General features: G+C 38.2%; 1 protein-coding gene across 1 annotated transcript in view; it reads right to left on the bottom strand.

Annotated features, from left to right (window-relative positions):
- Positions 1–17,302, bottom strand: part of DSCAM (Down syndrome cell adhesion molecule) — a 413,961-nt gene that overhangs the window by 189,815 nt on the left and 206,844 nt on the right. Inside the window, exon 4 of the mRNA XM_009891369.1 lies at positions 572–718. Within this exon, the coding sequence (XP_009889671.1) occupies positions 572–718 (147 nt within the window). The remainder of the gene's footprint in view (positions 1–571; positions 719–17,302) is intronic.

The following is a 17,302-nucleotide window of genomic DNA, read 5'->3' on the forward strand; positions in this document are numbered from 1 at the left end:
AAAGAGTGTGATGAATTAAAAGCAAGGCTGAAATGCACCTCAGCTTACTGAGAGTCCTGCAGTGGAAATATCTACAACGGAGCTAAATGTCCTGAGCTCCTGCTATGGTTAACAGAGACAAATAGGCACCGTGGGGCAAATCATCCCACCCCAAAGTGGGCAGATGAAGTAGGTCAGGTACACTACCCCTAAAAGTGTTTCTCTCCTTTGGTTAAAAAAGGAAGGTGACTAGGCATTTCCACCACACAAGTCTACTTTTCATGGGATGAATCCTGTCCACAGTTCTTTTATAAAGTACTCTAAACCTACTAAAAAAAATATCACTCTATTAAATGCCAATGCACCCTACAGGCTCTCTGGAAATATCTAATAGTAGATGAAAAACAGAAAAAAAAATTAAAATGGGACATTTTGTTTTGCAGCAGCAGCTCACAGCTGACCACTTCTATCTTCTATTTGATAGACGACTTGGTTGTTAGTGCATACAGGAACAAGAACCTGCCTTGCCAGTTCAGCACACTTAAGAGAGGCATATACAATACTTAATTTAACATGATATATAAAGGAGCACCTGATACAAAAAGTCTTGCACTGTTGCTTTGTCGTGTTTCTCCAGTGTATCTGTGCCTTGTGATACATCGGTAGTTGTACAGTCCATCTTCATTCTGTACGTCTAAAATATACAAGGCTCCCGTGGATGTGATGAGAAATCTAGGTCCTGAAAGACACAAGAATTTGCAGTGTTTAAAATAGCTGCAGGTTGTTACTGTGTTCTGCCTGCCCACATTGGGGGATGGATCACACAGGCTGGAGGGTCCTTAAGGATTTTTTGCCAGAAGCTGCCAATTATAAGGTTACTAAGTACTCACTGCAAATGCATATAGAGATATTAATTCATGTGCACTTCTTAAAAAGAGTAGGGATCTGTAAATGAAGGAAGGAAAATGTGAGGAATGAAGGAAGGAAATGTGCCATGGTCTATATCACAATCAACAAACAATATCCAAGAGGCATCTGAAATAAAATACAGGGTAAAGAACCAATGCAGAATTTAATCCAGTTTAATTCAGTATTGTAGAGTGATATGATGGCAATTCACGAGCAGAGCTCTACATGTTAAAAAGATGGTCTGGGACAACATGCATAATTAAACAATACTAGCCCAAATGGTATTTATTGTCCAGGTACACCAGAAAATTGAGAAAAAAAAAAAAATCATAAGAAGTAAAACTAAAGGGATTAGTGAAAGCATGAGAAACTCACATAAGGAGGAAGGTTTTACCCCAAGAACATGGGGTATATGCTACAGGATTCCAGCCATAAAAGCCGCATACTGCACAGCCCTGCTCTACAGCCTACTTCAGGTGTGATGAGAAAACAAGGACAGCAAAACCAGCCTAGCTGACATTGCCTGCACTGCTGAGCACAGTGAAATTGTACACACCTGTGCTAGCTACAAGCTAGACAGCACTAGTGTCGGGAATTTATCCAGTAATATGCAGTAAGAAATATTTCCTTTTCTTCAGAGCTCTATTTGAGCAATGACTTTTTAATAATTAAGTGTAGTTAGGGTGCTTGCTCAAAAATGCATCAGTAGGAAAGCAATCCAGCCGAGAAAAGACAGAAAGGAAATGGTATCATTACAGAGGGCAATCTCCTTTAAAACACAATCTAAAAGAAATGGGAAAAAAAACTTAAGAACTATTTAATATCACAGGACAGGACTGACCCTTAGAGCAGGGAATATTGAATAAAGCAACATCAGCCCACCTCTCTCATCCTTGTATGCATACTGAATTATAAAATAACCACACTGGTGACTTGTCTTGGCTGACACTGTTCTCCTGAAAGTCAAGGCACAAGCATGCGAAGAGTTAGGTCACAACTTCGAAAAAGCATGAAGCACCTTGCAGTTATCCTTCTGAAGTATCTTGCTTGTTCAAATAACATGTGCCATTACTAAAAAGTATACCAATCAATTAAATACATCCCCAGAATGGAGGTATAGAAGATGTGGACTTACTTGCCTGTTACTGAAGGAGAAGAGCTGAGCAAGGGAAGGTGTGAAAGAGGAGGGAAGACCAGATGGCAAGAGAACTCTCCTCAGCCATGAGCAACACTATATTCCAGCCTAGGGGCATTTACAGGCTATGAACATTCCTTCTTATACAGAGGCCATATTGACTTCACATGACTCACACAAAATTTAATTGCTTGCATACAGAAGACTTGTGTTTCAACACAAATTATTTATAAACAAATGTACTGTTGAGTGTAATAGGAAAAGCACCTGAATAGGTAATATTTATTTGCTAGTCACAAAATTGCTTGGCATGACCAAACGTGCACACAAGGTTTTCTACAAATACCAGGCAGCTTACAGCTACCTACTAGCAACCAGAAAGCACAGTCTGCAAGTGTGCAGGCAATCACCTAGCAAACCCTGTTAAAAATCACTGGATTGTTCTTTACCTGCCCTCAGTCACACACAGCCCAGTTCCAAAGCCACAGCAAGGGGAATCTTACCACCTTTTAAGGAGGCAGGCTCATAATGATTCACAGAGAGAAGGTTCTTCCTGTTGGTCAAGAGAATAGTTCTTTATGGTTTGGGTTGATTTTGTTGTTGTTGTTGTTGTTGTTGATTCTCACACTCTAACTCTTAGATATAATGTAATGTTCTATGCTGAATATTCCTTCCCTTTCCTTTCACAGTCCCCAATTACTCAGACATAAACACTTGTCCCATTCCACCCTACCTCCTCATCACCTAAGTACTCAACATCTGTACCCTTTAACAAGGTTTACCTTTACCTCTAACTCTAGGTTAGAAGGATATTTAGAAGTTTGGTGTGAAATCCACAGGCTGTTTGACTTCTTTGTCATGCACAGATTCTGCCCTACTGAAATATTCATTAAGCAAATCTACCTTTGCCAAGAACTATGTTATAAGGACTACAGGCAATTAAAGCACAGTTGTCTCCCTTAGTCTGTAGGCGGCATAAAATGACAGCTTCAGGAGATGGGAATCACATTTAAGGACTTTACTTGGGGTTAGTGATGGGTATGCAGAAAAGGCAATCTCTTCATGCTTCTGTTTCCAGCTGTGTGAGCATTAACCAGCTCTGCATTCCAGACAGCACAGCCAGTTCAGATGTGCACTTGCCCACAGCAATGCCGCTCAGCTGGCAGGGCTGCCAGGCTGCTGAACCAACGCTGCGTACACCGTGCAGACATGTCCTCTGCGGCTTGATCAAGACTTAGATCAGACTTTTCAAGCTGGGGTGTAACTCCGTTACCAAATTACGCGGGGTAGATGTTGGTGGAGACACTGCTCAGCTGCTATCGCATCACAGGATCAGAAACACATAAAAAGGTGCTAGTGGGATGGTTGTGACCATTTTGGTCCTTCCAGTAAATCTGTGCATGCTGTGCATTTGTGTCAAGCAAGTGGAACCAAAACAGCTGAGAGGCAGAAATGTGCTCCTTGTACAATGGTTTCACGTGGCTTTCTTTTTTGGGGATCCAGTTTCACCTTTGCTAAATCTACATAATTCCACTTCTACAAAGAGTCACACTGTTGGAGACTACTAGTATGCACAGGTTAAAGACCATAGAAATGTGTCCAAAGTTTAAAAATTAGCTCCTTTCTCTACGCTTTTCTAAAGCTCTTGCTATTTTCAGGTCCTCTGCACAATTTTGAGATATGGTCTATACAGGCCATTAATAATTAAATGTGTCTTTCTTCTTAGGATAAGCATGAAGCAACTGTCACAGAAATTAAGTTAGAAGGTCATATTGAGAGCTTCCTTTAAAACTGCTGAAACCTTGCTTCCTCAGTATTTTTACCTTGTACATGTTATTGCCGCTAATATTCGCGCTGGAATCAAAACTGGGGAAACATGCAGAGTGGGTACTGCCAGGCTGAAGAATACGTATTGATTTGTGGGCCATTTCCAGACCCCACAGTACTGACTCTATTTGCAAGTGAAGCCTTCCCTCCTCAGTCCTGGAAGCAAGTTTCCTCAGATGCCGTTGAACATCTGGGTCAATGAGAGTGAGTTACGCTTATTAAAAGCCCGCCACTTAGTAAAAGAGGTTTGTAAAAGCTGTGCAGAGCCAAGAAATTGTTCAGTGTTATCTTGCTATATTTTCTAGAGAAGTTATGAACATACTTGTGCTATCTAACACTGCTTAGATCATCTTCCTGTTGGAAATTACTCAGGCAATCGTATAATAAAACCTTCACTTAAAGCATTATGTAGAGATTTTTGCCTCACCCTCTTTGAAGATAACTAAAAGTAAATAGCTATTGCCACACATCAGATGTTATCCTACAGCATACATTTCTCAACAAAACACATTGTGTATAATTGCAGGGCTAAAGCTTTTCCTTTTCCTCTCTTCTTCTTAATATATTTTGCATACTTATGTAATGCTTTAATAACCAACCCCTCCTTCTACTGTAAAAACGCAAGACAGAAAAGATGACAGAAAAATAAAACGGGAAATGCATGTAATTTCTGTCATCTTCTAAACGGAGAGTATTTTCATTAAAACCGACAGGCTGTCAGCTGTGACAAAGCCAAAGTGTTGAGTGTTCTGCCTTCTGTACTTCAAAAAGTGTTTAGAAATGCACCAGGATGGGGATCAACAAGCTCTTATTGCCCTGTTGATCTAGGGAAGTGCTTTCTTCTTGAGGCACATTCAACTTAATCGCTCTTGCTTTTCTGTAACAAAGTCTGATTTTTTTGACTCACCTACTTAATATGCCAAATAGGGATTTTTTTTTTAATGGAACATCCTTTCAGATAAACTGAAGCTTTTTGTTTGTTTGGCTGTTAGCAGGATTCAAGGGAGGAAGGCAGAGAAGCCTCCTTCACAACAATTAAAAAGAACACTGTCAAAATATAGCTCATAATTCCCATTTATTATTCCTCCTCAGTAGTGTTTGTATTAATGCCTTGAAAACTTGATTATAATAATTTCAGCATCTGATTTTCAGAGACATTGAAAGCTTACATCTTTTTTTGGCTTTCAATGCTTGGTGCTTTTGAAAACCTGGCCCAATATCTGTAGGATGTATTTCGTTCAAACAGCTCAAAGGATGTTAGGAACCCTTACTAGCTTTTGCCTTGGTGAGGTGGGCAAGCATACAAACATATAACTATTTAAAATTTAAGCACTTTACATAGAAGCTTACTGATATAAGTGGATTGATGTACACAAGTCAGTGGAAAAACAGGGAATGGAACCCATAATTATTTCTCCAACATCCCATCTGTCATTAATACATAACTTTGCCTCACTGCAAGGCTGAAAGAAAAATATAGAGATCCAAGGACTAGAAAGACCATTAGAGTCATTTATTCTCACCTTTCATACCTCACCCATTAACTCCTGCATCAAGTCCATATCTTTAAGTTAAGCTATAGCTTTTTAAAAAGACATTAGTCATGATTAAAGATTTCTTGTAAGCAGAGAGCATGTGATACCCCTGGGTAAATTATTCCAATGGTTAATTATTCTCACTTTTGAAAGTTAGTGTATTGTTTGTGGTCTATCTGGCTTTGACCCCAGCTATTGGATCTTACTGTGCCTTCATTAAAGATTTCCTCTGCAGTCAGAAATCTTCTGCCCATTTAAGTACTTACAGAACATGAGGAAATTACCTCTTAAACCATCTTTCTCCTTAATTAGTTGTACAGATTGAACTTCCTAAATCATTTACTGTGAATTATTCATATCTTGAAATATTCCTGCAGTTTTTGCTCAAACCTTAACAACTTTTTGAAGTTCATTTTCAAGTTTGGATCATGCACGTAAGTTCAGTAATGGTTCTGGTAATAGTGAATGCAAAATGTCACCTCTCTTCTATACAAGTTTTACTTCCACTTAGACCTCAAGGAACTACAGTAGCTCTCTTATCAATGCTAACTAGCTTCAGTTATTCATTGAAAATTGCAATCTCCTTTTCAGAGCCACGGACCTAGAGAATATATTTCCTCCAATTCTGTATTGTCTGTCTTGACACTAGAATTTGCTGTATGAAAATCTACATGTTCAAATCAGACCTCTTTATCACACAATCCAATCTCCCTAGGCAACTCACCAAGCCATATCATCATTTGCCATTATACCAACGTTTGAACAGTTTGCACACTTTATTGACATGTTTCCTTAAATTTCATTCATTAATTGAAACTTTATATTTTCGTCTGAGATATTACCAAACCGCTTGCTTTGAAGATACATATTTCAAAGTAGTAAGACCCTGAAGAGAAAAAATGGGGATGCGGGGGAGGAAACTGGGTCATACCTAGGCTTGACCAACCTGAACCAAGGGCCCCAAATCCCATGACATTTTCGAAACACACCCCTCATTTTACTATCTGCTGACTAGTGCCCTAAATGACCTAGTGACTTCATTAAAGTTGAGCTGCATTAGCAAATCATGTGTTCATTCCTCTAAGTGAGAAGAGGTCACATTAACAATTATGAAATTGCTCTTATGTAAGGTTTTTAATGCTTTACATTAGACTGTATAATATCAGAGATTAAAATAAAATTTTACAGGTCTGAGTAATAAGTTAAAATAATTCTGTTTAGGTTTCCTATATGAAATTGTTCTCATGTATAATTCATATGAAAATTTGAACACTTTCCTGTAGAATTAGTGCATAATATTCTTGTATAAAAATTAGAATATTTTAAGACTGTAACATTAATTATTCTTTTATCATGCCTTTTCCCCCAGTATGCTGTTAGTCTTTAAACAGGGGCAATGTTACGCTCAAGATGGTTTAAAAAATCATATTTGATTTTCACTTTGTTGGAAACACATCTAACGGCATTATGTTATTGCAGTCTAAATTGGGTTGATAGAAATTAAGAGAACAGATGGCTGTTCTAATTGTGTGCCAAATGATAATATAGAACAAATAAACTTTTATCAGCTATACTTGTCACCTCCGCTGGATAGAACTGCTTCTGCTAAGCAAGTTTCTAGCATGACCTGTGCTCGCAAGGGGAGAAACCTCCCCACAGAGCCAGAGTAACCTATAACTCAGTTTTACAGCGCTGCTACAACATCATTCTCAAAGCAAAACACTCTGCTGCTCTGGGCATGGAAAATGTGCTAGAAGCAGCCATGCTTAAACTGTGTCCTGAAGTTACAGTCCTGCGAATGCTTTTGATGCACAAACCAAAGATTAGATGAGGAAAGAGAGGTGCGTATGGAAAGAGGGAGGTAAGGATTTAACTTTTCCAAGCAACACTCACATAATGCGCTCAACCTACATGAGACACCTGGGGTGTTGCTCGCAGTAGGTGGTGCAGATGGTTGAAACATGACAACGTTCCTCTGAGCAGCACAACCTCCTTCCCTCAGGGATGTAGCCAAGTTCACAGCCCCTGCTAGCAGATCTTACAGGGGATAAAACTGATTTTTCTAGCTCCTCCTTTTCCCTCAGCTCTGGGTCTACAAATTGTGCCTTCGGAGCGTGTTGCCCACTGCCCCTCTCCCTGTCTTGGACACAACCCGCAGCTGACTTCCAGAACAGGAGCAGGGGGGAAGCCACAGCACTGCCCTACAGCCCGAGGGCAATGAACGTTCTTAATCAATTACAATTAAATTAGTCCTTCTTTGTTTTAGCACCTCCACCCTTCAGGCATACCTTTGAAGAACCAAATACTTATTTGCATTACATGGCCTCGTCTTTGTCTCTCATAGATCTGGGTTTTGATAACTGGAGAGGCCACCATGAGTGTGACAGTTTCTGGAGGAAAAATTCAGTGGCAAAGCTTCACAAGTGCCATCATAGCATGATGTTACTCATGAAGAATTAAGGTCTTTGATCTTCCTATTTTTTCCTGACACAAGGAAAGAAATAAGCATAAAACCCATAGGAAGTGGCTGTCTGAGGCAAAGAAGGCTGCTGCCATATTTGATCTGTTGTTCCAGGCTCCTCAAAGTCCACAGAGATGTGTCTCTATCATAAACTGCAGGTCTGAAGTTTTCTTCAGTTCCACAGCAGCCAGAGTTTTCCCCTTTCCTTCTGTTTATCCCCCTTCCTCCCACCCCCCCACCCCCCCAAATTAAATTTGAGAATTTATAAAACAAGCCAGGAGTCTCATATGAGGTATTTTTGAATTTTATGTAGGCACATAATCTGTTTTGAGTTCAATAAAAAAAACCCTGAGGTTTTCTCTCTGCAAAGAGTTAGCGATGTTTATAAACATTTCCAATTGTATGGCCTGACATGGTTGCAGTTGTTTCTTAACTTTGCAAAATTCATGTAGAACTCACTCTTTACCTCTCTCACCTCCTTTACCTCAGTCAGGTCCCTCCTCAAGAAACATCTGTTTTGGTGTCAGCTTAGTCTGAATCAGGGTATACCAGTAAATCTGTTACTGATCAGTCACACCCCCCCCTCGGCCAGTGGAGGTCAGAGCTGCTCAAAGTGTGGGAGGTCCGACTCAACCATCATCACTATCTCTCTAAAATGCCAGGAGAGGAAAGGAGCAAGGTCATAAAATATTTTCCACTTGATCCTTGAAAGCAGAAAAGCTTAAAGAAGAAAAGGGTTAATGTAGAATTACTATTTTGGAACCTATATCATTGAGTGTTGTGGCTTAGTCCCAGCTGGCAACTAGGACCACGCAGCCTCTCGCTCACTCTCCCCCCAAGTAGGGTAGGGAGAAGAGGGAGAAAAGGAAGGGAAAGGGGAAAAAAAATTGGTGGGTTGAGTTAAAGACAGTTTAATAGAGCAGTAACAAAAGAGGAAAATAACAACAACAATAATAATAATGGCAAAATAAAGTGATACAAGTCACTCTCACCACCTGGTAATCGGTTGCCCAGCCCATCCCAAGCAGTGATCACAGATCCCTGCCTCCTGGCCAACCCACATTTGTATGCTGAGCATGACATCTATTGTATGGAACATTCCTTCGGCCAGCTTGTCCTGTACCTAAGCTCCCTCTCAGCTTCTATGGAAAGCTGAAAAAGTCATTGACTAATGTAAACATCACTTAGCAACAACTAAAACCAATATGCGCTATTAAATTATTTTCATACTAAATCCAAAATACAGCAGCTACTAGGGAAAAAAAAACAATATGGTAATTCTATCCCAGCTGACACCAGGACACTAAGGAATATTAGGAACCTACCATGTTTTTCTGCATCTCTTCAAAGAAAACAAATTTAGTGAAATTTAGATACTGTGGTGTTTAATTCTCCATTCCAAGATGTTTTACTCTCTTATAATAAGATTTTGCCATAGCTATAGTTTCCAGATTTCCCTTAATGGTTTGCATGCAATATTGCTAGCTAAGATAACAAACCTGCCTGTCTTGCATATAGAACCACAAGGTGAATAAAATTGAGAGAGAAAGGGAGAAAGAAAGAAAGGAGAAAGAAAAAAGAAAGAGAAAAAGAAAGAAGAAAGAAAACAAAGCAAAAAAGAAAAAGACAGAAAGGGGAAGGCAGGGGGAAGGAAATGAAGCTCCAGTTTTGGCTTTATAAATTGAGCTGAGAGAGATTATCTGCTGAGTCAATTACAGCATCACCATAGGAACGAGAGTTGTGGTACCATGTTGGTTTCACATTCAGACAGGATGAGGCCTGAAAGCAATGCTCAAAAATCAAACAGGTCCTGAAAACTGATGGCATCTGTATTCATGGTTTTAGCTGCTTTAAATTCAACTGTAACATGAGTTCATTTCTGTTTCTGTAATCACAGAATAAGGAAAGCCATATTATATGCACAGTGCTATCATTTTCTGAGTAAGTTTGGATACTAGAATAATGGCCATTCTGAAAACCAGATTGTCAGACAAATTACACAAATCAGAACATATTTTATTGCACCCTCCATGTTTCTGAGACTGCAAAGATGTATTTCATGCCAATTGTCCATACCAATTCTTCTTATATTACATATGCAGTATTCAAGTTTTATAAAGGAGGAATAAACATGCTCTTTTTTTTAAAAGCATAAATAGATGCAGAAGCTGTATTTTCCTGTACACAGACTAGGTTATGTTAATTGTTACTACTTTATGATTGGATAGTATAAACGTGACTGATCACATAATGTTTATATTTAATTGTTCACCCTCTTAATCTTTTATGACTATATTAGGCATGAGCAGCTAGAGCAGCTACAGTTCTCTACCCGCTGTTGTTAACTGTCTGTCCTCCAGGATATTAAATAAAACTGCTATAATCTTTAATGCCGCAGTTTTAGATGATTTGGGTCCTTGCACACATTGCTGTAGAAGCTGCTTTCCTTATTTTGGCTAGAAAGAAAGCAGATAATTTTAAATCACTAGCTAGTTTTAGGGGCTCTGATTAAAGAGGATTCGGCTTTGCCCATGATATATGGAGCTGTCTGGAGGATTAAAATTTCTTCTCTCAGGCTTTTGCTGGTGCATCCCAAGCAAATAAATAGCCTGCAGCTGACCAGTGGCTCAGCACAGATAAACTTACGTTTTACTCTTTACAACATCAAGGAACATAAACCATCACTCCTTCTATCTGCACGTAAATTAAAACACAGGCTTGTTAAGTGAAGGAAGAACCTCCATTTCCTCTGGCCTGAACAGCAGTTGGTTTATGTCACCATCATCAAATGTGCACCTTAATCATTTATAGCTTTGAAGTCATTGTATATGCAGAATACTTACTGTTACAGGCAGTATGATCAGAATAAATCACAGCCTTGCATATACAGAATTGCAAGTGCCACCAGCAGCAGAATTATTTTGACTAACTGCAAATAATCAATATTGTGCTACATTAATTAGAGCAGCTGCAGCTCTGTGGCCCACATGTTTAGCCATATTTATGCTGCAGGTAACTGTGAAGTTAATGAAGCATCTCAACCTGAATGAACAGTTTTAAGAGAAACTTAGAACAGTACCCACTTCCCTTCATGAAAAAAATCTATTCAAAGATTCACAAGACATATGAGTATTCAGAATTTTTATTTAAGGGGTAGTTAGTAACTAACAGAGAAAGACTCATGTGGTACATTCCAGCGTAAAATTTTCACCTAATGACTTATTTTGATAATGTAAATTTAGGGAAAACTAAACAGGTTAATTTTTGGTTTAGGATAATGACTTGGGAAGAAGTTACCATCTTCCTCAGTCAATTTGAAAAAGTAAACCACACTGTCCTTTGGATAAAAAAAATATCAAAATATTAACTGTGGGAGGAAGTAGCTCCATGAGGAATTAGAACTAAATTAAATCATTTCCCCTGGATATTCTTGGTCAGTCCCTTGGGGAGAGAGTCCACTGTTCAGTGAATAATTTTTAAGAGGAAGAAAAAAGCAATTAATGATGTACTTTTCGATCTTTCCAAACAAGACAACAGCGTTAAGTCTATGGAGTCACTTTTCAACAGCTCTTTAAAGAACAAAATATTTTTTAAATTACCCCTACCATCAGCTGCATACAACTTTTCCTCTTGAAACTTGCCCTCTCTCATATGCACTGATTTCTACTCTGAACATACTCAGGTATAGAATATGATGGGAACCTACTTCTGTCACTGCTTTACCCTTCCACACAACACGGGTGAGGCACAGAGCTCTATTTCATACCTTTTGTGTTTTAAACTTCTTTCAGCCCTGAGTACCACTCACACATTTACCATTTTTTAAAAATAGTCTTCTGACAAGCTAGTCCCATCTTTTAGAGCTCAATACACATTTTCCTCAGTATAGAAACATACAGAACCTTCAATGGGTTCGTATACAGCATAGCATCTTAACGATTGATGAAGAAGTGTTTTAAACAGAAGAGACGGAATATCAGGATGACAGCAGTAACAGAAGAAATAGGTAAAGACTGTTCTGTACTGTATAATGATACAAGAGACCTCCTGCAGACCCTGATTCAATGAAATTACTCCATAAAGGAGTATTAGAATAGTAGCAACTTATGGATTATATAAGTCCCTCATATAATCAACTTTGCTGGAAGAAAAAAAAACAAAACAAATGCACACTGATTTTAAATCAAAGTAGCTGCAAGCAATCCCTGAGAATCTGGTTGCAGCCTCTACTGCACCAGCATATGGGGATTTATCATAGCAAGCATGCAGACCTCACTCTTTGTGGTTTACAAAGTTTTACAATTCTTGCAACATTTCAATAATCAGAAACACTTTGAATGTGAGTTATATCACAATGTTGTAAAGAAGATATGGTCATCATGGTATTTATTTTCTGTGCTTTGTCAAGTTAGGCTCTTTGCTGACATCTTTGGCAAACTAACTTTTTAACAATAAAAAGGGTTCAGTAAATATAACTTTTCAGCATGGATTAAATTCACGGTGTGATTTATGCTGAGCATCAACTCAAGATTATGGGGTATTTCAATTTAATTTCAAAGATATATGTGAGATAAAACTAGGAAGGATGTGTAGTTCCAGACCTTCTCATAAAGATTACTTTTATTCTGTATTAATAACTTCCTTAGACTGGCAGCACAAAGAAAAATACCGTTATATGAACAACAAGTGTCATTCCTTTAGAATAAATCAAAGTATTTTAGGTTTTTTTATTGCCTTCTCTGAACTGCTCAGAGAGTCGTGACTTGGAAGTCTGTCCAGATAACAGGAACGTTATGCAAAAATGCCCAAATACACTTCTCAAGTAATATTCATCATTTGCCTGTTTTTATTTGCTTGTTAAATTGAGGCACAGCTAATTGATTTCCTTAACCTTTTCTTGCATGTTTGCGGCAGATTTGGGAATCCTGTATCCCAGTCCTGGGCTTTGAGGGTAAAAGCATTCTTTCTTAGTCCTCGTTTTACATGCTGTGCCTGAAGACCTGCCAAATAGTACTCAACACTTTGTGTAGGTACACAACAAGGACACAGTTTGAATTGTAAAGCTTTGTGTATGAACTAAATGTTACTACTATTTCCATTGTCAGAGTGTTTGCAAGCACGTTGCACCTGTTTTGTTTGCACTGTTGTTCATTTTGTATGAAGACCTCAGAGTAAATTATTTTGAAAATATAGCCTTTGGCCAGATTAATGTTTCAGGCAAGCCTGGTTTAAACATTCTTCTGCTTTTCCTGAGCTTTTCCTGTACATAAAGATAAAATTAGTACTACAAATTATGAAAAACATCTATTTTGTTTACACTTACAGCTCTGTTTTAGGGTTGCATGGCACTGTTTATTAAGCAACCAGAGCCAACATAAGGTGTTTCTTGTATTTTTTTAAATTATCAATGTTAAAAAAACAAAAGTGTTTTAGAACAAAATCCTGCAAACTCATATTCTAAATATTAGACTTTAGGCTGAAAGTCACACAAAACATTTTTTCTACTTCTAAAACTTATTTTTCAAGAAGCATAGCATTAGATTAAAAATGCCCCCAACAAAATAAAAATGTCAAAGCAGATGGAGACTAGCATTGCCTGGATGCTAAGCAGTCTTCTTGGGCAGTCACCCTCTCTTTCTTTATCTCCAAAGGCCATTAAAGAACACATTGAGTCATAGAGTGACCTTACTTGTCAGCATCATATGACATTAGCACAGATGGCCTTGACCATGCTAATAACATTTATACATGAAGGTCTATATAATTGACATTTCTTGTGTTCCCAGAAAATGCACGCAGCACAGAGTGGCCTAAACAGGACTGACCGGACAGAAACACCTACACACGTACAGCACGTTCGGTCCATTAAAGATGTGCAGAACCTGAAGTGTGTGCTTTGCACCGATGATCAGTGCAGTACCACTATTATAGCGTGTGAGTGTCCCAGCTGGCAACTAGGACCACGCAGCCTCTCGCTCACTCTCCCCCCAAGTAGGGTAGGGAGAAGAGGGAGAAAAGGAAGGGAAAGGGGAAAAAAAATTGGTGGGTTGAGTTAAAGACAGTTTAATAGAGCAGTAACAAAAGAGGAAAATAACAACAACAATAATAATAATGGCAAAATAAAGTGATACAAGTCACTCTCACCACCTGGTAATCGGTTGCCCAGCCCATCCCAAGCAGTGATCACAGATCCCTGCCTCCTGGCCAACCCACATTTGTATGCTGAGCATGACATCTATTGTATGGAACATTCCTTCGGCCAGCTTGTCCTGTACCTAAGCTCCCTCTCAGCTTCTATGGAAAGCTGAAAAAGTCATTGACTAATGTAAACATCACTTAGCAACAACTAAAACCAATATGCGCTATTAAATTATTTTCATACTAAATCCAAAATACAGCAGCTACTAGGGAAAAAAAAACAATATGGTAATTCTATCCCAGCTGACACCAGGACACTAAGGAATATTAGGAACCTACCATGTTTTTCTGCATCTCTTCAAAGAAAACAAATTTAGTGAAATTTAGATACTGTGGTGTTTAATTCTCCATTCCAAGATGTTTTACTCTCTTATAATAAGATTTTGCCATAGCTATAGTTTCCAGATTTCCCTTAATGGTTTGCATGCAATATTGCTAGCTAAGATAACAAACCTGCCTGTCTTGCATATAGAACCACAAGGTGAATAAAATTGAGAGAGAAAGGGAGAAAGAAAGAAAGGAGAAAGAAAAAAGAAAGAGAAAAAGAAAGAAGAAAGAAAACAAAGCAAAAAAGAAAAAGACAGAAAGGGGAAGGCAGGGGGAAGGAAATGAAGCTCCAGTTTTGGCTTTATAAATTGAGCTGAGAGAGATTATCTGCTGAGTCAATTACAGCATCACCATAGGAACGAGAGTTGTGGTACCATGTTGGTTTCACATTCAGACAGGATGAGGCCTGAAAGCAATGCTCAAAAATCAAACAGGTCCTGAAAACTGATGGCATCTGTATTCATGGTTTTAGCTGCTTTAAATTCAACTGTAACATGAGTTCATTTCTGTTTCTGTAATCACAGAATAAGGAAAGCCATATTATATGCACAGTGCTATCATTTTCTGAGTAAGTTTGGATACTAGAATAATGGCCATTCTGAAAACCAGATTGTCAGACAAATTACACAAATCAGAACATATTTTATTGCACCCTCCATGTTTCTGAGACTGCAAAGATGTATTTCATGCCAATTGTCCATACCAATTCTTCTTATATTACATATGCAGTATTCAAGTTTTATAAAGGAGGAATAAACATGCTCTTTTTTTTAAAAGCATAAATAGATGCAGAAGCTGTATTTTCCTGTACACAGACTAGGTTATGTTAATTGTTACTACTTTATGATTGGATAGTATAAACGTGACTGATCACATAATGTTTATATTTAATTGTTCACCCTCTTAATCTTTTATGACTATATTAGGCATGAGCAGCTAGAGCAGCTACAGTTCTCTACCCGCTGTTGTTAACTGTCTGTCCTCCAGGATATTAAATAAAACTGCTATAATCTTTAATGCCGCAGTTTTAGATGATTTGGGTCCTTGCACACATTGCTGTAGAAGCTGCTTTCCTTATTTTGGCTAGAAAGAAAGCAGATAATTTTAAATCACTAGCTAGTTTTAGGGGCTCTGATTAAAGAGGATTCGGCTTTGCCCATGATATATGGAGCTGTCTGGAGGATTAAAATTTCTTCTCTCAGGCTTTTGCTGGTGCATCCCAAGCAAATAAATAGCCTGCAGCTGACCAGTGGCTCAGCACAGATAAACTTACGTTTTACTCTTTACAACATCAAGGAACATAAACCATCACTCCTTCTATCTGCACGTAAATTAAAACACAGGCTTGTTAAGTGAAGGAAGAACCTCCATTTCCTCTGGCCTGAACAGCAGTTGGTTTATGTCACCATCATCAAATGTGCACCTTAATCATTTATAGCTTTGAAGTCATTGTATATGCAGAATACTTACTGTTACAGGCAGTATGATCAGAATAAATCACAGCCTTGCATATACAGAATTGCAAGTGCCACCAGCAGCAGAATTATTTTGACTAACTGCAAATAATCAATATTGTGCTACATTAATTAGAGCAGCTGCAGCTCTGTGGCCCACATGTTTAGCCATATTTATGCTGCAGGTAACTGTGAAGTTAATGAAGCATCTCAACCTGAATGAACAGTTTTAAGAGAAACTTAGAACAGTACCCACTTCCCTTCATGAAAAAAATCTATTCAAAGATTCACAAGACATATGAGTATTCAGAATTTTTATTTAAGGGGTAGTTAGTAACTAACAGAGAAAGACTCATGTGGTACATTCCAGCGTAAAATTTTCACCTAATGACTTATTTTGATAATGTAAATTTAGGGAAAACTAAACAGGTTAATTTTTGGTTTAGGATAATGACTTGGGAAGAAGTTACCATCTTCCTCAGTCAATTTGAAAAAGTAAACCACACTGTCCTTTGGATAAAAAAAATATCAAAATATTAACTGTGGGAGGAAGTAGCTCCATGAGGAATTAGAACTAAATTAAATCATTTCCCCTGGATATTCTTGGTCAGTCCCTTGGGGAGAGAGTCCACTGTTCAGTGAATAATTTTTAAGAGGAAGAAAAAAGCAATTAATGATGTACTTTTCGATCTTTCCAAACAAGACAACAGCGTTAAGTCTATGGAGTCACTTTTCAACAGCTCTTTAAAGAACAAAATATTTTTTAAATTACCCCTACCATCAGCTGCATACAACTTTTCCTCTTGAAACTTGCCCTCTCTCATATGCACTGATTTCTACTCTGAACATACTCAGGTATAGAATATGATGGGAACCTACTTCTGTCACTGCTTTACCCTTCCACACAACACGGGTGAGGCACAGAGCTCTATTTCATACCTTTTGTGTTTTAAACTTCTTTCAGCCCTGAGTACCACTCACACATTTACCATTTTTTAAAAATAGTCTTCTGACAAGCTAGTCCCATCTTTTAGAGCTCAATACACATTTTCCTCAGTATAGAAACATACAGAACCTTCAATGGGTTCGTATACAGCATAGCATCTTAACGATTGATGAAGAAGTGTTTTAAACAGAAGAGACGGAATATCAGGATGACAGCAGTAACAGAAGAAATAGGTAAAGACTGTTCTGTACTGTATAATGATACAAGAGACCTCCTGCAGACCCTGATTCAATGAAATTACTCCATAAAGGAGTATTAGAATAGTAGCAACTTATGGATTATATAAGTCCCTCATATAATCAACTTTGCTGGAAGAAAAAAAAACAAAACAAATGCACACTGATTTTAAATCAAAGTAGCTGCAAGCAATCCCTGAGAATCTGGTTGCAGCCTCTACTGCACCAGCATATGGGGATTTATCATAGCAAGCATGCAGACCTCACTCTTTGTGGTTTACAAAGTTTTACAATT

This window comes from Charadrius vociferus, unplaced genomic scaffold (genome assembly GCF_000708025.1).
Source record: "Charadrius vociferus isolate BGI_N301 unplaced genomic scaffold, ASM70802v2 scaffold298, whole genome shotgun sequence".
Lineage (NCBI taxonomy): Eukaryota > Metazoa > Chordata > Aves > Charadriiformes > Charadriidae > Charadrius > Charadrius vociferus.